The sequence below is a fragment of the Artibeus jamaicensis genome, unplaced genomic scaffold, assembly GCF_021234435.1.
Source record: "Artibeus jamaicensis isolate MK-2021 breed Jamaican fruit bat unplaced genomic scaffold, CSHL_Jam_final scaffold_461, whole genome shotgun sequence".
NCBI lineage: Eukaryota > Metazoa > Chordata > Mammalia > Chiroptera > Phyllostomidae > Artibeus > Artibeus jamaicensis.
The window spans coordinates 9,822,953-9,847,041 of record NW_026522045.1 but is presented as its reverse complement, the minus strand read 5'-3'; the positions used below and the strand labels follow the sequence as shown (position 1 = coordinate 9,847,041).

Below are 24,089 nucleotides of genomic sequence, written 5' to 3'. Positions count from 1 at the left end.
CTAGGGGAAATGGACACATTTCTAGAAAAATACAATCTTCCAAAACTCAATGAAAAAGAAGCAGAAAATCTAAACACACCAATAGCAGCAAAAGAAATTGAAGCAGTAATCAAAAAATTCCCATCACACAAAAGCCCTGGACTAGATGGTTTCACAAGAGAATTCTACAAAGCATTTAAGGAAGGGCTAACCCCTATTCTCCACAGACTATTCCAAAAATTCAGAAGCATGGAAAACTCCCAAACTCTTTTTATGAAGCCAGCATCATCCCAATTCCAAAACCAGATAGAGACACAACAAAGAAAGGAAACTTCAGGCCAATATTGCTGATGAACATGGACACTAAAATCCTCAACAAAATATTGGCAAATAGCATCCAACAATATATCCAAAAGATCATACACCATGACCAAGTGGGATTCATCCCAGGGATGCAAGGATGGTTCAATATTCGCAAATCAGTAAATGTAATACATCACATAAACAAAAGCAAAGAAAAAACCACATGATCATATAAATAGATGTGGAAAAAGCTTTTGATAAGGTACAACACCCATTTATGATAAAAACACTCAGCAAAGTGGGAATAGAGGGAGCATTCCTCAATATAATAAAGGCCATATATGACAGACCTACAGCCAACATCATACTCAATGGGAAAAAACTAAAAGCTTTTCCACTAAGATCAGGAACAAGACAAGGATGTCCACTTTCACCACTTCCATTCAATATAGTATTGGAAATTTTAGCCACAGTGATCGGGCAAGAAAATGAAATAAAAGGCATCCAAATAGAAAAGGAGGAAACAAAATTGTCACTGTTTGCAGATGACATGATAGTGTACATGGAAAATCCTATAGACTCTACCCAAAAACTGCTCAAACAAATTAATGAATTTGGCAAAACAGCGGGTTACAAAGTCAATATCCAGAAATCAAAGGCATTTTTGTATACCAACAATGAATCAGCAAAAGCAGAAATGAAGGAAAAAATCCCATTTGATATATCAAAAAGGAAAATAAAATATCTGGGAATCAACCTAACTAAGGAGGTAAAAGACCTGTATGCAGAAAACTACACAGCCCTGAAGAAAGAAATCAAGGAAGACACAAACAAATGGAAACATATTCCTTGTTCATGGACTGGAAGAATTAACATCATCAAAATGTCCATACTACCCAAACCAATATACAGATTCAATGCAATACCTATTAAAGTACCAATGGCATATTTCACAGACATAGAACAAACACTTCAAAAATTTATATAGAACCATAAAGGGCCCCAAATAGCAGCTGCACTTTTGAGAAAGAAGAACAAAGTAGGAGGGATCACAATACCTGATATCAAACTGTATTACAAGGCCACTGTAATCAAAACAGCCTGGTACTGGCATAAAAACAGGCACATAGACCAATGGAACAGAACAGAGAGCCCAGAAATAAACCCAACCCTCTGCAGTCGATTGATATTTGACAAAGGGGGCAATAACATAAAATGGAGTAAAGATAGTCTCTTCAACAAATGGTGTTGGGAGAACTGGACAGCTACATGCAAAAAAATGGAATTTGAGCACAGACTTACACCATACACCAAAATAAATTCGAGGTGGATAAAAGACTTAAATATAAGCCATGACACCATTAAAGTCCTAGAGGAGAACATCAGCAAGAAAATCTCAGATATTTTACCCAGCAACATTTTTACTGGTATGTCCCCTAAAGCAAGGAATATAAAAGAAAGAATAAACAAATGGGACCTCATCACAATAAAAAGCTTCTGCATGGCTAAAGAAAACAGTATTAAATTAGCAAGACAACCAACTGTATGGGAAAACATATTTACCAATGATACCTCAGACAAAGGTTTAATCTCCAAAATATCCAAAGAACTTACAGGATTCCACTCTAAGAAGACAACCAACCCAATTAAAAAATGGGCAAAGGACTTGAACAGAAACTTCTCCAAGGAGGACATACAGAACATCCAGAGACACATGAAGAGATGCTCAATATCATTACCTATCAGAGAGATGCAAATTAAAACCACAATGAGATACTACTTTACACCAGTCAGGATGGCTATCATAAACAAAGCAACAAACAACAAATGTTGGAGAGGTTGTGGGGAAAAGGGGTCCTTAGTTCACTGTTGGTGGGATTGCAGACTGGTACAACCATTATAGAAAACAATATGGAATTTTCTCAGAAAAATAAAAATTGACCTGCCTTTTGACCCAGCAATTCCACTGCTAGGATTATATCCTAAGAATTAAAACATGAATTTCAAAGAACCTATGCACCACAATGTTCATAGCAGCACAATTTACAATAGCCAAAAGTTGGAAGCAACCTAGGTGCCCAAGAGTAAATGAATCGATCAAAAAATTGTTGTACATATACACAACGGAATTCTATGCAGCAGAGAGAAAGAAGGAGCTACTACCCTTTGCAACAACATGGATGGAACTGGAAAGCATTATGCTGAGTGAAATAGGCCAGGTGTTGAAAGACGAATGCCATATGATCTCACCTTTAACAGGAAGCTAAACAACAAAACAAACAAGCAAGCAGAATAAAAACAAAGACACTGAAATACAGAACAAGAGGACAGTGAGCAGAGGGGAGAAGAAAGGGAATTTAAGGGGAACAAAGGGGAGGGATTTGGAGGAACAAATAGGAAGGACACAGGGACGAGAACTAAGGGGGGTGGAAATGGGAGGGAGTTGGGGAGCACAGGGCGGGGAGGGGCTGGGATGGGAGAAATAGACAAAAAACTGTACTTGAAAAGTAACTAAATAAAATTTTAAAAAATAAATAAAACCTTTTTAAAAAGAACATTAAAAAAATCCAATGGCAAGATATAACTCTTGTAAAAATATATGTACACAACATAGGAGCATATAAATATATATAGAACATGTTTCAGGACTTCTAGAAGGATATTGACAGTAACACACTCGTCGCAGGGGATTTTAATACCCATTGTTGACAATGGGTACATGTTCCTATAAAGAATCAACAAAGATACTGTGGCACTGAACAATACTTCAGAGCAAATTGACTTCATTGTTACATATAAAAACTTTCACACCAAAGAAACAAAATATGCATGCTATTCAAATGCAGATGGAACATTTTCAAAAATGGACCACAAGGCAGGACACAAAACAAGCCTTAACAAATTCAAGAAAATTGAAATAGTATCAAGCATGTGCTCAAATTATAATAGATTGAAAGTAGAAATGAATCTCAAGGAAAAAACTAAAAAACAACCAAGTACACAGAGACTGAATAATATGTTGACCCATTCAGTATTTAATGACAATGAGAAGAAGCAGGAAATGAAAAAGTATTTGGAAACAAATGAAAATGAACACACAACAACCCAAAACCTATGGGAAACAGAAAATTCAGTACCGAGAGGGAATTTCATAACAATACAGGTCTACCTAAAGAACACAGAAAAATGTCAAATAAGGAACCTAACCCTACATCTATAAGAACTGGAGGAACAAAAACAAACAATGCCTACAGCCAGTACAAAGAAGGAAATAATAAAGATCAGGGAAGATTTAAATGACATAGAGACTAAAAGAACAATTCAAAGGATCAATAAATCCAGGAGCTGGTTCTTTGAAAAGATGAACAAAATTAACAAACCATTAACCAGACTCATCAAGGTAAGATAAGAGAGGATGCAAATAAATAAAATCAGAAAGAGAAGTTACATCTGATACCACAGAAATATAAAGGATTGTAAGAAATTACTACAAACTACTATACCACAAGAAATTGGACAACCTTGGCAAAATGTAAGTTTATAGAAACATACTATCTATCAAAACTGAATCAGGAAGAAGCAGAAAAATTTAATAGACTGGTAACAACTAGTGAAATTGAAGTGGGAACCAAAAACACTCCCAGCATTCAAAAGTCCTGAACCAGACAGCTTCATAGGTGAATTTTACCCAAATATTTAGGGAAGAGCTAACTCCTATCCTTCTCAAATTATTCTAAACAATCCAAGAAAAGAGAAGACTCCCAGACTCTCTTTACAAAGCCAGTATCATCCTAATTCCAGAACCAGGTAAAGACACAACAAAAAAAGAAAACTGCAGGTAGTATCTTTGATGAGTATACATGCTGAAATCCTCAACAAAATACTGGTAATTCATAGTTAGAAATACATTAAAAAGGTCATACACCATAATCAAGTGGGATTCATTCCAGGGATGCAAGAATGGTACAATATTTGCAAATCAATAAATGTAATACACCACATAAACAAAATAAAGGAGAAAAACCACATGATGATATCAATAGATGCTGAAAAAGCATTTCATAAAATCCAGGACCCATTTGTGATAAAATGACTCAGCAAAGTGGCAATGGAGGGAGTATACTTCAACTTAGTAGAGAACATATATGAGAAACCTACAGCCAACATTGTACTTAAAGGGCAAAAACTAAAAGCTTCAGGAAGAAGACAAGTGTATCTGCTCTCACCACTCTAATTCAACATAGTAGTGGAAGTTCTAGCCACAGTGATCAGACAAGACAAAAAAATAAAAGGCATCTAAATTCGAAAGGAGAAAGTAAATCTTTCACTGTTTCCAGGTGATATGATAGTGCACATATGAAAACCTATAGGCTCTCCCCAAATCTATTCAACCTACTAAGTGAACATGGCAAAATAATAGGATACGAAGTCAATGTTCAGAAATCGAAGGCATTTTTGTGTACCAACAATGAAATATCAGAAACAGAAACTAGTAAATAATCCCATTTACTATAGCAAAAAAGAAAATAAAGTATCTAGAAATAAATTTAACCCAGAATGTAAAAGATCTAATTCACAAAATTATAGAACACCGAAGAAAGAAATTAAGGAAGATACAAATAAATGGAAGCATAAATCTTGTTTATGACTTAGAAGAATTAACATCATTAAAATGTCCGTACTACCCAAAGCAATTTATAGATTCAATGTAATTCCTATTAAAATACTAATGTCATAATTTACAGATCTAAAATTTTTTTAATTATATGGAACCAAAAAGGACCCCAAATAGCCTCAGCAATCTTGAGAAAGAGAAACAAATAGGAGGGATCACAACACCCAATATCAGACTATATTTCAAAGCCACTGTAATCAAAACAGTCTGCTACTGACATAAGAACAGACATAGATCAATGGAGCAGAATAGAGAACAGAAATAAACCCAAGTTTCTACAATCAATTAATATTTGACAAACAGGGTATGAGCATACAATGGATTAAAGATAGCCTCTTCAATAATTGGTGTTGGGTAAACTTGAATGATACATTGAAAAAAATGACACTGGACCACCAACTTACACCATACACCAGAATAAACTCAAAATGGATAAAAGACTTAAATATAAGTCATGACAACATAAAAGTCCTAGGGAAAAACAGGCAAGGAAATGTCAGATACCCTACATAGCAATATTTTTGCCAACATATCTTCTACGGAAGGGAAATACAGAAAAAAATAAATAAATTGGACTACATAAAACTAAAAAGCTTCTGTATGGCTAAAGAAACCACCACCAAAATGAAAAGGGAACCAAATGTATGGGAGAACATATTCACCAATGATACATCAATCAAGGGTTTGATATCCAAAATACATAAAGAACTTATATGACTCAACACCAGGAATATAAACAATCCAATTTAAAAATGGGCAAAGGAACTGAACAGACACTTGTCCCAGGAGGACATATACATGGCCCATACACATATGAAAAAATGCTCAACATACCACAGACTGATGTTTTTCTCCCTCTCTTCCTCCCACCCTTCCCCTGTCTAAAAATAAATAAATAAAATCTTTAAAAAAATAAAAAGTGCTCAATGTTATTAGCCATTAAAGAGAAGTAAATTAAAACCACAATGACTGATCTCACATCTGTCAAGATGGCCATTTTCAGTACCTCAACAAACAACAAGTGCTGGCAGGGATGTGGAGAAAAGGGAACCTTAATACACTGTTGGTGGGGATGCAGACTGGTGCAGCTACTATGGAAAACAGTACGGAATTTCCTCAAAAAACTGAAAGTAGAACTGCCTTTTGACTCAATGATTCCACTGCTGAGAATATAACCTAGAGTAAAAAGTCACCAACTCAAAAGTACTTATGCACCCATATTTTCATAGCAGTGCTATTTATACTAGCCAAGTTCTAGAAACAGCCTATGTACCCATCAGTAATTTAGTGGATAAAAAACCTGTGGCACATTTATACAATGGAATACTATTCAGCAAAAAGAAGGAGCTCCTACCTTTTGCAACAGCATGGATGAAATATTATGCTAAGTGAAATAAGCCAGGTGGTGAAAGACAAATACCAACCATCTCACCTGCAGGAGGAATCTAAAGAACAAGATACACTATTGAACAAAACAGAACCACAGACATGAAAACGCTGAACAGACTGAAAGTGACCAGGTTGGGGGGGATAATGGCAGTAAGAAGGGGAAGGAACTAGTTAAAAAGCAGGTATGAATGACTATCAGGCATGGACAACAGTGTGGGAATTGACTGTGGGAGCAAGGGGTGTAATGAGCATAGGAGGGCTAAGGGGGAAAAATTGGGACAACTGTAATACAATAATAATAAAAATGATTGAAAGAAAAAAACTTTACTTTCCATTAATTCATTGAAAAGCTAGCTACCTGATGTCAGGTATTAGAAGAAATGACCAAACAGAAAAGAATGAAGAAATAAGAATTCAAAAAATGAGGAGAGGCTTAGGAACCCCCAGAGCATCTTTAAATGTTCCAACATCTGAATTATAAGGGTACCAGAAGGGGAAGAGGAAGAGCAAGTGGAAAAGTTATTTGAACAAATAATAAAGGAGAACTTCCCCAATCTGGCAAAGGAAATAGACTTCCAGGAAATCCAGGAAGCTCAGAGATTCCCAAAGAAGTTGGACCCAAGAAAGAATACACCAAGGAACATCATAATTCCATCAGCCAAGATTCAAATGAAGGAGAGAATCTTAGAAGCAGCAAGAGATAAGGGGACAGTCACCTACAAAGGACTTCCCATCAGACTGTCAGCTGATTTCTCAAAAGAGACCTTACAGGCAAGAAGGGGCTGGAAAGAGGTATTCCAAGTCATGAAAACCAAAGACCTACAACCAAGATTGCTCTATCCAGCAAAGCTTTCATTTAGAATAGAAGGACAGGTAAAGTGCTTCTCAGATAAGGTCAAGTTCAATGAGTTCATCATCACCAAGCACTTATTTTATGAAATGTTAAAGGGACTTATCTAAGAAAGAGAAGTTAAAGAAACATGAACAGTGAAAGGACAACAAACTCACAGTTATTAACAACCACACCTAAAATGAAAACAAACTAAAAGGACAGCTAGATCAGGAGCAGAAACAGAAATGAACATCTCATGGAGGGTTAGCAACAGGGGAGTGGGAGGAGGAGGAGGGGGGAGAAGGTACAGAAAATAAGTAGCATAGACGGTAGGTAGAAAATAGATGGGGGGGCAAGAATAGTATGGGAAATATAGAATCTAAAGAACTTGTGACACATAGACATAAAGGAAAGGGGGAATAGTGGGGGAGGGGTGTGCAGGGTGGAGGGGAATGAAGGGGGGAAACAGGATAACTGTAATGGCATAATCAATAAAATATATTAAAAAAAGAAGAAGTAGAAAATATTATCAGTGCTCCTAAGGTAACTCAAACTATAGTTTTACATATATGAATGAATTGGTAGGTTAAGAAGATAAGTAGGTATGTAAAAGATAAATGCATAGATAGACAAATATACTTAGATAAATATAGCTATAGGTATATAGATGACAACATCTAGTTTTAAAAGTCTGCTGAAATAATCTGAAATGCAAACAATTTTGTTAAAAAATTTCATAGCAGTGTTATTGGGAAAACAAATGATGGCTATGTTGAAACCACTGTTATTGGACTTCCCTCTTGCCATAAATAACCAGAAAACTATACAAAATATGAGAAACAATATTTTCAGAAATTAGAAAGAGTTACCAAGGACTGTGGTCTCAAACCTATATCAAATATTCTTCTGAGGGTCCTCACAAGATAAGAGGGGGAAAGTAATACACAGACTAGAAAGGAAGAAGTAAATCTATCTTAATTCAAAGAATATATAACATAATCATGTATGTAGATAGTTCTAAGTAAACAATAAAAGAGCTATCTGAAATAATAAATTCATTTAGTAAAATTGCAGTCTACAGATCAATAGAAAAAATATGTTTTACTTCTATATATTAACAACACATAATGAAAAATAGAAAATAAAATACAATACCATTTATAATTCTATTCAAACACATGTATATTTAAGGATAAGTTTAGCAAAGTACATATAAGACCTACACACTGAAAGTATAAACATTACTGAGATAAATTAAAGAAGACCTTAATAAACAGAAAGATATACCATGTTCATTTTGCAGAATACTGAGTACTGTTAAGAAATAAATTTTCCCCCCAATAGTCTGCAAATTAAACCCAATCCCATTAAAAATTCTAAAAGTTTTTTTTCTATGAATTGACAACCTGATTGTATAATTTATACAGAAACTCAAAGAAGCAAGAGAAGTAAAAGGATGAGAATGAGGAATAGGAATGGGAATCGGAATAGGAATAGGAACAGGAGGAGGAAAGGAAGGAGGAGGAAGAGTAGAATGGAGGAGGAAGAAGATCAAAAATTTGAAAAAAAAGAGCAAACGTGGAGAATTAGCACCACCTAATTTCAAGCCTTATTATAAAAGACCAGCAATGAAGGCAGTGTGGCATTAGCAGAAACAGAGATATACAGATTAAAAGAACAGTCTGGACTCCAAAAATAGACCCACAAATATATGCTTAATTGATTTGCAACAACACTACCAAGGTAATTCAATGGAAGGGACTGTCTTTTCAATAAATGGTGCTGGAACTAGTTAAACACATGGGGGGAAAATGAACTAGGATCCATACTAAACACCACACACAAAATAACTAAGTGGGTTGAAAGCTAAAACTAAAATAAAAGCTTTTAGAACGAAATCTGGAAATAAATCCTAGTGACTTTGGGTAGTTACAGATTTCTTATAAAGGACACAAAGCCATAACTAGAAAACTTTTTTTGATAAACTGTACTGTGACAAAATTAAAATTTTTTCTTCTCTGAAAACAGCAGTTAAGAAAGTGAAAAGTCAAGCTACCAAGTGGAAAGATCATAGCTATAGAACATGTATGTGTCAATATAACAGGTACACCAAGAAAAATAAATATGTCACAAATGAAAGAATAGATCAAAGTGCCAGAAAAAGAACTAAGCAACAAGGATATAGCCAACCTATCACATGCAGATGCACTGGTAATCAGGATGCTCACAGAAATGATTGAGTACAGACACAAAATAGAAGATGTGAAGGCTATGCAAAGTGAAATAAAGAAAAATATACAAGGAACCAACAGTGAAGAGAAGGAAACCAGGATTCAAATCAATGACTTGGAACAGAAAAAAGAAAGAAACATTCAACCAAAACAGGATGAAGAAACAAGAATTCAAAAAATAATGAGGAGAGGCTCTGGAACCTTTGGGACAACTTTAAGCACTCCAACATCCAAGTCATAGGGGTGCCAGAAGGAGAAGAGGAAAAGCAAGAAATTAAAAACTTATGTGAAAAAATACTGAAGGAAACCTTCTGCAATCTGGCAAAGGAAATAGACTTCCAGGAAATCCAGGAAGCCCAGAGAGTCCCAAAGAAATTGGATCCAAGGGGGAACACAATAAGGTGTATCATAACCAAGTTACCCAAGATTAAAGATAAAGAAAGAATCTTAAAAGCAGCAAGAGAAAAGGAGACAGTCACTTACAAAGGACTTCCCATCAGACTGTCAGCTGATTTCTGAAAAGAGACCTTACAGGTAAGAAGGGGCTGGAGAGTACTCAAAGTCATGAAAGGCAAGGATCTACATTCATGATGACTCTATCCAGCAGAGAAGGGCAGATATAGTGCTTCCCAGATAAGGCAAGTTAAAGGAATTCATAATCACCAAGCCCTTATTATATGAAATGTTAAAGGGACTTTCCTAAGAAATAGAAGATCAAAAACTATGAACAATAAAATGACAGCAAACTCCTAACTATCAACAACTGAATCTAAAAAAGAAAAACAAAAATTAAACAAACAACTAGAAGAGGAACCATGTCACAGAAATGAAGATCACACGGAGTGTTGTCAGTGGGGATGGGGAGGGAGAGAATGGGGAGGAAAGGTACAGGGAATAAGAGGCATAATTGGTAAGCATAAAATAGAAAAGGGTAGGTTAAGAATAGTATAGGAAATAGAAAAGCCAAAGAACTTATATGTACAATCCACGGACATGAACTAAGGGCAGGAATACTGCAGGGTGCAGGGAGTGCTGGGCAAAAAGGAGATAAAGGAGAGTAAATTGGGAAAACTATCACAGCATAATCAATATACTTAAAATACAATAAAATTTTGAAATTCACCATTAAAAAAACTGACAACAATGAACTCATCACATGCTAACAATATATCATGTATTTTTATATGAAAACTAATTACAGTATGAGATAAAAGAGATTGTCTTACTTGATATAAAGAGCAATACCTTTATATCTGCTTCTACATTCATTCTATTACAATATATGTTTGGTTAAAATATATGAAGAAAATCTGACTTAATAGAGTTACATATTTGGAAAACTGAGTATGTTAATAACCTTAAGATAATTGAGGCTATTTTTGACACTATACCAAAATTATACAAGTGGAAGTCTCTTTGTTCATTGCAACATAGAATCTGAAACTTTATTAACTTTTGAAATTGATTACATTACAACTAGTTGATCTATCTTCCCTTTCACTGGATCTGTTACATATGCCTAATTTTATAACATCATGCACTAGTTATTTGGAAAATATTAGTTCACTTAGATTTGCAGAACTTTTAAATGTCAACACATTTTATTATACAATACCAAAAATTATATATATTAATATAATTACCAATCTCATTAGAAAAGGCTAAGATTTGGGAAGCTTTCAAGCTCACAGCAGTAGATTCAAGTTTTCCAAAATTTGAATCCTTACTTGAAAAGTTCAAATTTTTTGATTGGCAACAAACATTGCCAGTAGTTTTCCTTAAAGTGATAAACTCGCTTTGTTCATTTGCAAGAAAATGCCTGCCAGGTACCCAAGTTGGAACAACCATAGTTTGTCTCAATTGTTCTTTCAAGTAAAAATGTGTTCCACACAAAAATTAGCTAGTTCAGCCCACACCTCAAACAACTGCACATGTACTTTTCCTAGAAACAATCTTACATCACCATATAGAATTGCCTTGTATACACTTTGCATTTTATCATACAGAGTGTTTAAAGGATATGGTGAAGAGATTTTTTAAAACACCTCAGAGACACAGACAACATGGTGATTACCAGAGGGAAAGGAGATGGAGGGAGGGAGGGAGATAGAAGAGGATGCAGGAGAAATGAATGGTGATGGAAGAAGATATGCAGATTTCGGTCCAGACTACTAAGTTGTGACATTTTTCTGGTGGAAGGTCTTGTCTTCAGTTAGTAAATATACACACACTCACACACACACACACACACACAGCATCTATGAAGTACAATAAAGCAAAGTGCAATAAAACAAGGCATGCCTGTACTAGGACAACTGGATACACTACATTAGCAGTTTTACCCACCATCAGTGTACATGTCAACACACTAAGAAAGGAAAAACAGTCTTCATATCATTGTTGAAATAGCCATGCTCCTCCTCCTAGGATTGCAGGAATCCCAGGGGTCCACACATAACACATTGAGGACCTAATGTCCCTTCAGCTCTGAAATGTCTATAATTATGTAAAATGTCAACATCTTTCATTTGTACAACTCTACCAAACATTCCTTTCCCTTTTAAGTAATACATCTATATTTAACACATATGTCAATGTCTTACAAAGCTTTTATTCAACTGATCCTGAAAACAAAGTCATGAGGTCATAAAGCAATAACTATTTCCTCCTTCCTAAAATAACCTTGATTTTATTCAGATTTCCTGGAACTCCAACTTTTCCAAGCAACAGTGATCTTTGTTGGGGAGTTGAGGGATGGTTGGATAAGTCACTGGTCTAACTCTACCTCTGTGGTCTGATTCCACTTGCCAATGTATTGGTGTAAGTATATACATATAACACAATTCTAACCAATGAGGTATAAGGGGCATTTTCAGGGATGAAGTGTGGGACTCCTGATGAGTTTTTTCATTGGAGATAAAAAGGGACAAAAATGAACAGTTCATACCCTTCTTATACTGGACATAGTGGTGTCTGCGTGTGACCCCTGGAACTGCAGCATCAATCTTGCAAATATGAGGGGTACTAATCTGAGAGAGTAAGCTGATAGGCATAGTATGATAAAACAGAAAGTGGAAAGAACCTGGATCATTGTTTGGTGGAATTAATTAATCTTGGAAATACTCTACCTCCAAACTTCTTGTCACATGAGCTAAAATTTTTCTTTGTTGTTAAGACAGCTGAATTAGTGTTTTCTATCACTTGCAACAGGAAATAATCCAATATGAAAAAGCACCTCCTCCTATATTCCACTAATGTGATACCTATTATAAGAAATTTTGGAAGCAAATCAACTAGTTCACATAACATGTGGAAAGAGTACCATTTTACTTAATTATATGATGATACAAATGCCAAAAGAATTTCTCAAAGTCCTAGTTTAGTATTTACTGTCATAAAACCAGTTCCATTAACCTGACTAGCACTTGCTCATAAATGATGCTTAAGTCTCTCTCTATAACAAGTAAATCTAATGTTTACAATCAGACTTAGTAAGATAAAAATAAGTTGAAATTTACTTAACTTATTTAGCAAAGGCCTGTTTCTTTTATAACATTTGTCCTTGGTTGTCTTTTGTTAGCAGAAAGCAGGGGATTTAAGGTTCCCATTTTGATAATGTAGCAGGGACCATCACAGACTACACTTTTGCTTAAAGGCCAGCAGAATCTGCTAAAGGAACAAAGGGCATGTGGACCTGGACAGGTTATGAAAGTAAATAAACTTAAGCACTGATGTATTAAATGAGAGTCTGGTTTATTAAAATGAACAAACCAGGACCTACGCATTAGAGGTTATACTAAAGATACCTGTCCAAAATCCTCAAGAATTAAATGCTATTGAAAATAAATCTTTGTAATGAAGATGTAGTTAGGTGGCTGGGTGGTTCATTTATAGTGTTAATTAGAGATAATATATTCCCAAAAATTAGTTCTGTCTCATGGTTGCTATTTTCAGAGGGGATGAGATAATACAATGATTACATGTGAAAAAGAAAAATCATTAGAATGTAAGACCAAATCAGCCAACCAAATGGTGACCAATTGAACATCAATTCCATAGTCACTATACTAGACAGAAAAAAAATCATTAAGAGTGTCTCATAGGTGCTCTTATATACTACTGATAGGAGTATAATTGGCAAAACCACTCTAGAAAGTAATTTGGCAAGAACAGATCCCTGTCATTCAGAAGCTTAAAGTCCAGCTGTTCAAAATTCCACCTGGAAAAGCAATAATGTATTTGTGATTTTATGGAGGAATACATTTGAATCACACAAGCTACAATACTTGCATAAAAGCAATAGTCAACTAGCAAGGGAGTGGGAGAAGATTCAGTGGGAGTAGTACAAAAAATGAATGAAAAATACTCATTCCATATGTACTTACAAGTTTGTTTCTTAAAAAAGATGGGGGAGGTGGTGGGTGGAGGTGGAAGAGGGGATGGGGGGATAAATGGCAATGGAAACATATAATAAAGTATAATTTTAAAAACCAAAAACAAAAGTAAGGTTTTTTATATTTTTTAAAGATCTTATTCATTTATCTTTAGAGGGTAAGGGAAGGAGAGAGAGAGAGAGAAATATCAATGTGTGGTTGCCTCTCATGTGCCCCGTGCTGGGAACTGGCCTGCAACCCAGGAATGTGCCCTGACTGGGAACTGAACAGTGATCCTTTGGTTCATAGGCCCACACTCAATCCGCTGCGCTACACCAGCCAGGGCCAAAAGTAAGTTTTAAAAAGGAGATGGGAGCTGGAATAGTATCACCTCAAAGTGGGAAAAACTTTGCAATTAATGAGAGGAAGTTTCTGGAGTATCTCTAAGGAAGAGAAGAAAGCAAGGGATAGCACTAGGAAAAGACACAGCCATTTAAATGTAAGGCTTATAGACAACCATGTGGTAAGGGCTGGTGAAGGGGCTGGGGAGGGTGGGCAAAAGGAGCTCCCATTTCAGATGCATTCCAAAACTTCCTTCAGGGAGAGGGGATGTCAGTAGGTTTGGAGTATATACATTGCTATAGCTAGCTAGGAAGAGGCAAATGGGGGGTGGTATTAATAGAGAGCAGGCTCCATCTTCTGTCCAAGGGAGAAATGTAAGGAGACACATCATTCACAAAATTAAAATTTAGGGCCTTGAGGGTAAATAGTCCAGCAATTATAGTAAAGTTGTTAAAGAATGGTCTGGTGGTGAGCCCATCTTTAGAATAAAGTCAAGTGACAAGTCACAGGAAGGGGTAATGGAAAGGGCAGTGGGAACTATTCAACTTTTAAACATGAACTCTATTTTTCTGTATTATCTGTAATGTATAAAATAGAGACTGAGGAAAATCTCATTAGCAGGTTCTAGAGCAATCATTTATTAACTGTGTGACCTTGAGCAAGTTATTAAATATACTGTGAGCCTCAAATTCCTTGTATATAAAAATGGGAATAGTATTATCTACCTAACAGGATATAACATAGCAACCTCTAAAAAAAAAGTTAGCTATCATACTTTAACTGCTGATATAGCCTTTCTAAATGTCAGTGTCTATTGCCATACCAAAGACTAAAAATATTGATGTCCTTTACCCCACTTAATTCCCCATGAAGGAAGCAATACTAATAAATTAATACAAAATATGGAATAAAAATTCTTCATGGCAATATTTCTTACAAGGGCTTAAAATTGAAATTTAAAAATACAATACTCTACAAAATTGCCCTGGCTGGCGTAGCACAGTGCATTGAGCACGGGCCTGTGAAGCAAAGTGCTGCCGGTTCAATTCCCAGTCAGGGCACATGCCTGGGTCGCAGGCCAGGTCCCTGGTGGGAGACACATGAGAGGCAACCACACATTGATGTTTCTCTCCCTCTCTTTCTCCTTCCCTTCCCCTCTCTCTAAAAATAAATAAAATATTAAAAAAATACAATACTCTACAAAATTAATAGTGGTGTGTATAACTATAAATTACATGCAATTGTTTTAAATTATTTTAAAACCAATAACTGTAATAACACAAAAAATGATTCACAATTAGAAATACCATTAAGATGTAAACCTATATGTAGACTAACTCCTAACTTTTTATTTTTAACTAGTTACTCTTTATATTCATTTTTTAAGTTAGAAGGTAAGTTTTAATGTTAAAATTTACATTAATCTTTTAATTTTATATGTTAATGGTCTAAATGATCATTAAAGGCAGAGATTGTCAGACTAGATAAAAAGGGGACCCATCTGTTTGCTTCTTTGCTGATCTCAACAAGCCAATTCTGAAATTTATATGGAAAAAGAATTAGAATATACAAAACAATTCCATAAATTTTTAAAACAATTGGAAAACTCACAGTAGCTCATTTTACCATTTACTATAAAGCTACAGTAATCAAAACAGGATGGTATAGGTGAAAAGACAGAGCACGGATCAAAACAACATAAGAGAGTCCAGAAATAGACTTGCACAAATATAATCAATACATTTTTGATAAAGTTGCAAAAGGCAATTCAATGTAGAAAGAATTCTTTTCAACAAATGGCACTCGAACAATTGCATGTCCATTAAAAAAAATAACCCAGACATATATCTCTTACCTTATACCAAAGTTAATTCAAAATGAATTGTGGACCTAAATGTAAAACCTAAAACTATAAAACTTCTAGAAAACATAGGAGAAAAATTGTCTCACCTTGGGTTTGACAAAACATGATACTCACAGCATATCTATAAAAGAAATAAGTTGATAGATTAAAATTTATCAAATTAAAAACATTTGGTCTGCAAAAGATATTTTTAAGAGAATGAAAAGTCATAGACTTGGAAGATATATATTCAAATCATGTATCTAATAAAGGTTTTGCATAGAGAATACATAAAGAATTCTTAAAACTAAGTAATAAGAAAACAAATAACCAGATTTTTTAAATATGCAAAAGATTTGAATATGCATACACATCACTAAATAATCTATAAAGATGACCCTCTTTTATTGAGTGGGAAAAATAGTAACTTTACTCTTGAGAAATCTTGCAGACACCACCATAATCAAATTATCTAGGTTAATATCACCAGTAATGTTACCACTTTACTTTTTAAAGAAGATTAAATACATAAGAAGGAAAATCATGAAAACAGTAATAGAGGTATTCCTATACAGTTGGCAGAATTGTAGACATATGTTCTTCTTTATAATTTTCTATATCTTCAAAGTTTCTAACACTGAGCATGTATTAATTTTGTTATCAGACAAAATCAACATGTAAATTAGTTGAATAAATAAACAAATATACAGTTCTTGTCCTCGAAGAGTATAGAATTAATAGGGAGAACAGATGAAATCTCATGAAACAAAATGCTTTTAGGAAAAATGCATTTAGATACTTGACAGAAAAAGGCTAAATACTGCAAACATTCAAAGAAGGGTAAATCAGCAATTGATATAATAGTAAAAAAAACTTTCTCAGAGGGACTATTTATATATTCTTACTAGCATGTAAACTCCATGAAGGCAGGGATCCTGTCTATCTTACTGAATTGTATCCACTGTGTCTAGCACAAAATGATTTTGTTGACAATACATACTCATGAACATAAATACAGTTCTACACTACTTAAAAGTTGCTGAATAAATATCTGCTGCAAGAATATAAACATTATACTGAAATTGAGCAAAGATTTGAATCCACAGAATTCTAATCAAGATGGAGAGACAAAATATGTATGCAATGCTCAAGAGATTATATGAAAGCTAATCTAAGCTAGAATGAAGTGTGTTGTAAAATGTAATGAAAAGTTAGGTTATATAAAGGAAAAGATCATGATAGGCCTCGAAAATCAGGCAAAGAATTTGAGAATTAATGCAATAATAAATGGCAAGTCAATAAATGGCAAGCTTGTAATGGCAATAATGAAATTTAAAATTTATTGAGCATTTACTATGTGCCAACTACTATTCTAAATGCTTTACATGCCTTTTCTCATTTTATCCTCAAACAAATCTGTCAGGTATGTACTAGTCTCCTTTTGACTACAAGGAAATTAAGGCTCAGAAATTACTACTTGGCTAAAGGTCACACATCTACCAGTCAAACTGTAGGTCTAACTCCAGAAGCCAAGCTCTTAAACACTCTGTATGAGACCTCTACAAATCCCACAAAATATGTCTAAGGAAACAGATACCAGAAAGCAGTTGAGATCACATGACATCAAAGATGTATATTTATTCTGTTGTCTAGAACTAGAGTCAGAGGTATCAGTACAAATTCATGTTTTTTAACACACTCACACACATATAAAGAGAAATTTTAAAAATAGATATAGAAATTAATATCTATCTATATATCTATACATATATTTCCTAGATTTGTTTGCTCAAAAGGCCTAAAAGCAATAACACCCTAGTAGCAATGAATATGCCAAGCACCCAGATCCTGATCTCTATCTAAATCCCAATACCCAATGAAAAGAATTAGAGCTCCTTGGAAAAATGTCTGATTCCAGGGCTGCAGCAGGGAAAGTAGAAAATGATCCTGGAACTTCTTGTGGTGCCAGAATTTAAGGGAATGCTCAAAATAAAGAGGAGACACATTGAAAGGACATAGGAGCCAACTGAAAGGGGCTTCTATTGGCCAAATCTGGGGTAACTTCCACAAAAAAAATGTGAAAATAGCATAAGTCATTATAACACATAGAATTAAAACAAATATCCATAAATTCATACTGCTATAAATAAGCAACTGAATAAATAGCAGAGAATGTAAAGTTATTTGTTACATTTAAAATTCAATTAAAATGCAAAAAATGGCTTCTGGCCAAGATACACTTTGCCTCCTCCCACAACCAAAAAAGAACAACAAATTTAAAAACAAAAAATAACCAGAACAGCCATAAAAATCAAACTGTACAGAAGTCTGACAACCAAGGAGTTAAAAAATTATTCATTCAGACCGAACCACAAAACAGTGACGTGTGTTGCCCAGCCCTGGCAAATATCTAAGGCTCCCCGCCTTACAACATAACAGGTGCACCAAAACAAAGAAATATGGTCCAAATTAAAGAACAGATGAAAACTCCAAAATTATAACAAATGAATGAAGAGAGAGCCAACCTATCAGATGCAGAGTTCAAAACACTGGTAATCAGGATGCTCACAGAAATAGAGGAAAAACTGAAGGTTATACAAAGTGAAATAAAGATATACAGAGAACCAAGAGTGAAGGGAAGGACACTGGGACTCAAATCAATGATTTGGAGCAGAAGGAAGAAATAAACATTCAAACAGAACAGAATGAAGAAACAAGAATTCAAAAATAAATGAGAAGAGGCTTAACCTCCAGGACAACTCTAAACATGCCACATCCCAACATCTGAATCACAAGAGCATCAGAAGAAGAGCAAAAAATTGAAAATCTATTTGAAAAAATAATGAAGGAGAACTTCCTTAATCTGGCAAAGGAAAAAGACTTCATGAATTCCAGAAAGCTCAGAGAGTCCCAAAAAAGGTGGACCCAAGGAAACACACAGCAAAGCACATGATAATGATATTACCCAAGATTAAAGATAAAAGAGAGAATCTTAAAAGCAGCAAGAGAAAAGAAGACAGTTACATACAAAGGAGTTTCCACAAGACTATCAGCTGACTTCTCAAAAGAAACCTTGCAGGCAAGAAGGAGCTAGAAACAAGTATTTGAAGTCATGAAAGGCAAGGACCTACATCCAAGATTACTCTATTCAGGAAAGCTTTCATTTAGAAAGGAAGGGCAAACAAAGTAATTCTCAGATAAGGTCAAGTTAAAAGAGTTCATCATCATCAAACCCTTATTATATGAAAGGTTAAAGGGACTCATCTAAAAAGACGATGATCAAAAATATGAACAGTAAAATGACAGCAAACTCAAGCTATCAACAACTGAACCTAAAAAACAACAATGAAAACAGAAACAAACTAAGCAAACAACCAGAAGAGGAAAGAATCACAGAAATGGAGATCACATGGAGGGTTATCATCCGGGAGAGGTGTGGGAGAATGTGGGAAAACGTGTAGTGAATAAAAAGCATAAATTATAGTTAAAAAAAATAAAACGGGGAGGTCGAGAATAGTGTGGGAAACAGAGAAGCCAAAGAACTTATACGTACAACCCATGGTCATGAACTAACAGGAGAATGCTGATGGGAGGGAGGTTGCTGGGCAGAGGGGAATAAAGGGGAGAGAAATAGGAAAACTATAATAGTATAATCAATAAAATATACTTTAAAAAATGCAGAAAATGTTGAAAACTCAAAATCAACATTTGGCAAATATCACAGTAATAATTATTCAGGCCAGAATCCTCAACAGATCTTAAAATTACCAGGCAAAGCTTGGTGAAACAGGATGTTTACCTTGTCTCACAATATTGCTCATATAGTCCACAAAATCCACTCACTTTGTAATTACAAAGGGAAAATAAATGACTTTACAGTGGATAAACCTGGCAGACACAACCTTAACCAAGTTACCACTGCTAACTCAAGGTAAAGAGTTTCATGTGTTGCATATAGAGAATCAAAAGCCAAATTATGTACTCTCTTACATAATCACAGAACAGATACATATGTAAATATACACACAAAACTATATAGAGATGGTTGAGTGAATAGAATTAGATATGATTGGTTGATAAAAGCAACAAAATGAATGGACATCTTAACAAAACATATCCTGTTTCATCACAATGGACATACACCTGAAAAGTTCAGTATATTTAAATTTTTTATGAAAACTGAGTAATTAAAAGAATAAGGCAAATCATTCTTCAAAATAACCATCTACCACAAATTAAAGTTGTTTCTAGGTTGTTTTAAAATTATCTCTCTATATATACACATATATATAGAGATCAAACTCTAATATTTTTATTCTAAGCCCAAAGCTATTTCCATTATACCATGCCACTTCTAACATCAGCTGGAAGAGATGTAATCCCCATTTTATCATTTCCTTTCTACCTCCTGTGTCTGCCCCACCCCTACCCCCAAAAAGTAGCAGAAATTAAAATACTCTAAACAGCAAATAAATCTCTATAGAACACATACAATGGAGGCAGTATAGGACAGTTGTTACAGGCAAAGAAACTGACATCAAACTGCCTGGATTCAAATATCCAGCTCCACAATGTATTAGCTAGGTGATTTTCAGCAAGTTACTTAACCTCTATGATCTATAGCTTCTTGATCTATAAAGTGGAGATGTCAATGGCATATACCTTATAGATTTTTTGGTGAAAATTAAATATGATCATGTATATCACCATATCAGCACAGTGCCTGGCACATAGTAAGCACTCAAAAAAATAAGTTATAACAATATTGACAAATTCTTCCTATGGAGCAGTATACTTCATAGAGGAAAGTTTATTCCATGGCTGTGAACCACACTACAGCCTTGAATGAGTTATTGCCTCTGAACGCAAGGGAATAGTGCATTTAGAGAAAATTATCTACTCTACTGACCACACACATACGCACAATAAACTTACTAACATCTGAACAGTAGGAATAGTGTAATTTTATAGGCCATATGCACAAAGTAGGAGTGCATATACTACTGCAAGTGTTAGTACAGGTAATCACCTTTAAAAATACATTATTTCCATCACTAGAAATGACTTTTCCAACCTAAAGCTGCCTATTTCTCTTACTGCTAACCTGTTGGCATATGGGATATTTTATCCCATCTAATACTAATATACACCTTACCTTAAAAAAAAAAAAAACTTCCACAAATTTGTAACATCTCAATTTGGCATGGCTTCAGAGATTTAAAAAAATCACTTAACTGTGAAAAATTAAAGCAATTTAAGTAGCACTGCTCTTCCTGATATACAAGTCCCAATACTAGACTTCAGTCAACAACCAGCTCCACTACCATCCAGTTTCCTCTAGAGGACACCAATATCCCCAGCACTAGTATGGAGAGCAGATACCATTCATATCTTTGAGATGAATAAAACATTCATCTAACTATGACATTGATGCATAAAGCAGAAAGAACACTTTTATTAAAGGCACAATATCCTAATGATATAGAAATGTAATATAAAATGTTCTGTAAAAAATTACACAGGAGAAAAAAGGAAAAAAAAACTTCATGCTGTCTTCTGTAAGTTCCTCATGAACACTTAATTTTTAACGGTTCCAAGAAATTAGGCTTACTCCCCCCAAAAAATATTTTTAAACAATTTGATTTAATATAAATTGATGTATATAGAGTATTGCTGTACACACCTATATGATTGGTACCTGGTAAACATTTATTAATAGCAATATCAAAAGAAAATTGAAATATTAAATCAAGTATCTGTGAAATCTTTGCCCCTGGGCCAAATACCATAAGCAATAAGCACCTAGATGTTTTTAGAAGTAACTATTTTCAACAACACAAGTGCACTTTTATCCAAGAGTCTGTAGGAATATGGAGTGTGTAAACCTTATCTCATTAAGATACTCTAAATCAAAAAAGCAAATTTAAGTCATCTATCTACTTTGATGGAGGAAAAATTATGGCAAGTGTAATTAAAATATTTTACATGCATGGCTTTTCAGCAGATGTGCTATCATGAGCACATACTTTCTGGAAGATAGAAGGAGGGCAATGTAATCTGTGGCATCTTAAGTGCAGAGAGAAGCTAGACAGCTAACTGAAAGTGGGAAGTAACTGCAAACAACTGTACTTGAACAACAATAAAATAACTTTTTAAAAGTTAAAGAAATAAAGTGAACTCAGATAAACTATAACATGTAAATCACTGATAGTTACTCAACCATGTAAAGGCCTAAGACATGATCTCATACTGAAGTGGTTTTAAAATCAACTATTAAGATAATTCAAATATAACTTTGAAATAATTTAATGCACAATTCTTTTTCTCTTCAAATTTTTATTCCAAAACCATCCACTTCCCCTCCCCCAGGCGATCCATCTTATTAGTTTCTTGAATATTCTTACAGAGCTATTTTACTTTCTAAACTTGTTAGAGGTAAATGAAACTAAGGATGATGGGCTTTAGGGTTGAGAACATTTTCTCTGGCAAAGCCATTGATTCCCTTACATCTGCCTCTCAACCATAGAATACTAGGTGGGACTGCCCGGATACCTGCCTAGGAGATTTATGGAGGTTTTAATCCTACATTCCTAAAACAGAGTGGAAATTTTTGCTCTGTCATTTCACAAGTGCATCCTCCTCCACTCTCCTTTGAATAAGAGCACTCATTTTCCTTTGAAAAAAGACAACTATTTTCCTTTAAACAGGTGATGGAAAATTTCTCAATTTGTTCAGGTGTCTTAGTAAGTTTTAAAAACAAAAGTAAACAACAAACCCAGAACTTTAAAAAAAACGCCGAAGATCCAAAGCCTAAGGTCATCCTCTCCATTCTTTTGTACCTGAGCATTTGCAACAAGGATGGCCAGGATGGCACAGTGTGTTAGAGAGGCTTTACTGACCACAGGAGAGGGTAGGTTCGAGTTGCTTAAGGGGAGAAGGGAAGAACTTCATGGGCACCTTTAACGCTTTAATGGAAACTCGAAATTAGAAAAGCCAAAATATCAAACTACAAACAAAGTTTAAAAGTGAGTGCATTGGGTACAACTTGAGAAAAAGTTAGCCGGAAGGCCGGCAGGAAGGGAAACACCCGAGGGGAAAAGGTGGGGAGAAAAAGTTTTAAATACCCACCAGAGACTAGTGATTTATTAGTTTCAGTTCCCCCACCCCATGCTCTACTGTAGTCTGCTCAGCAACTAGCTGCAGGAAAGCAAGCAGTCCTGTTTTGAAACATTTAAACCTCTCCATTGAATTTAAGGCTTGAGTTACCAACATTAAATTGAAATATTTCTTCCTAAACAAGTGAAGGCAAATTTGAACTCCCTAGCCAAGGCCTAAGATAAAGGAAGGAAAAGGGACCAAAAAAAATGATTTCAGTTTGAGCGAGGTGATGGGGTGGGGGTGGGAGTGGGGGTGGGGGTAAGAAGGAAGGACTTACCGCAGCTTCTGCTGGGTACCCCCAAAGACTCAGAGCCAATAAGAACAAGCCTGCAGCCTGGCCGACTCCACTCCGTTTCATTCTCATGCTGCCGCAGCTCCTTCAGCACCCACAGGAAATCCCTGACTGGCTCTGACCAATTGACATAATCTTGAGGGGTTATTGGAGGAAAGCTAGAGCCAGAGAAGTACAGCGAGGGTTCGCCAATTATGCATGTCGGTTTGGGTGTGGAGAAAGCTTTTTTACAGTGAAGAGGAAGAAAAGAGCAGCAGCAGCAATTCTTTTCTCCACCCCCTACCCCTGCCCCCAAAGCCAGTCTCTCTAGAGCACTTTTCTGTCCAGACTTGCAAACTTTTCCCTCACGCAAATGCCACAAATCTACCTTCCTCCTCTTTTCTTCTGCACCGCCCCCTTGCCCACCACTACTGGGCATTTAGAGGATTACTCCGCCACAGCTTTAGACTGCACCAGCAACCTGTGAGGGAGTGAAGCTCAGTTATTTGGCGAAGGGAATCTTCCAGACCAGATGACTGAGCACCGTGCAACCTGGAAGCTTCCCTGTTTGTTCACTCGCACCTTCCGTTAGTACTACTCTTCCCTGCACAGTCCCCCTCTCATTGGTGTAAGCATCCCAACCGATTACAAATAGACCTGAGCTGGGACTATTTTTTAGCGGATGGATCTCTA

At 35.3% G+C, this 24,089-nt stretch overlaps 1 protein-coding gene across 3 annotated transcripts in view; it reads right to left on the bottom strand.

Annotated features, from left to right (window-relative positions):
- COL4A5 (collagen type IV alpha 5 chain) overlaps positions 1–23,864 on the bottom strand; it is a 293,639-nt gene extending 269,775 nt beyond the window's left edge. Inside the window, exon 1 of one of the 3 annotated variants that reach the window (XM_053657521.1) lies at positions 23,403–23,864. In XM_053657521.1, the coding sequence (XP_053513496.1) occupies positions 23,403–23,489 (87 nt within the window). In that variant the 5' untranslated portion in view covers positions 23,490–23,864. The remainder of the gene's footprint in view (positions 1–23,402) is intronic. The other 2 variants (XM_037167116.2, XM_053657520.1) reach the window with 2 other exon arrangements.
- Between the last annotated feature and the right edge of the window lie 225 nt (positions 23,865–24,089).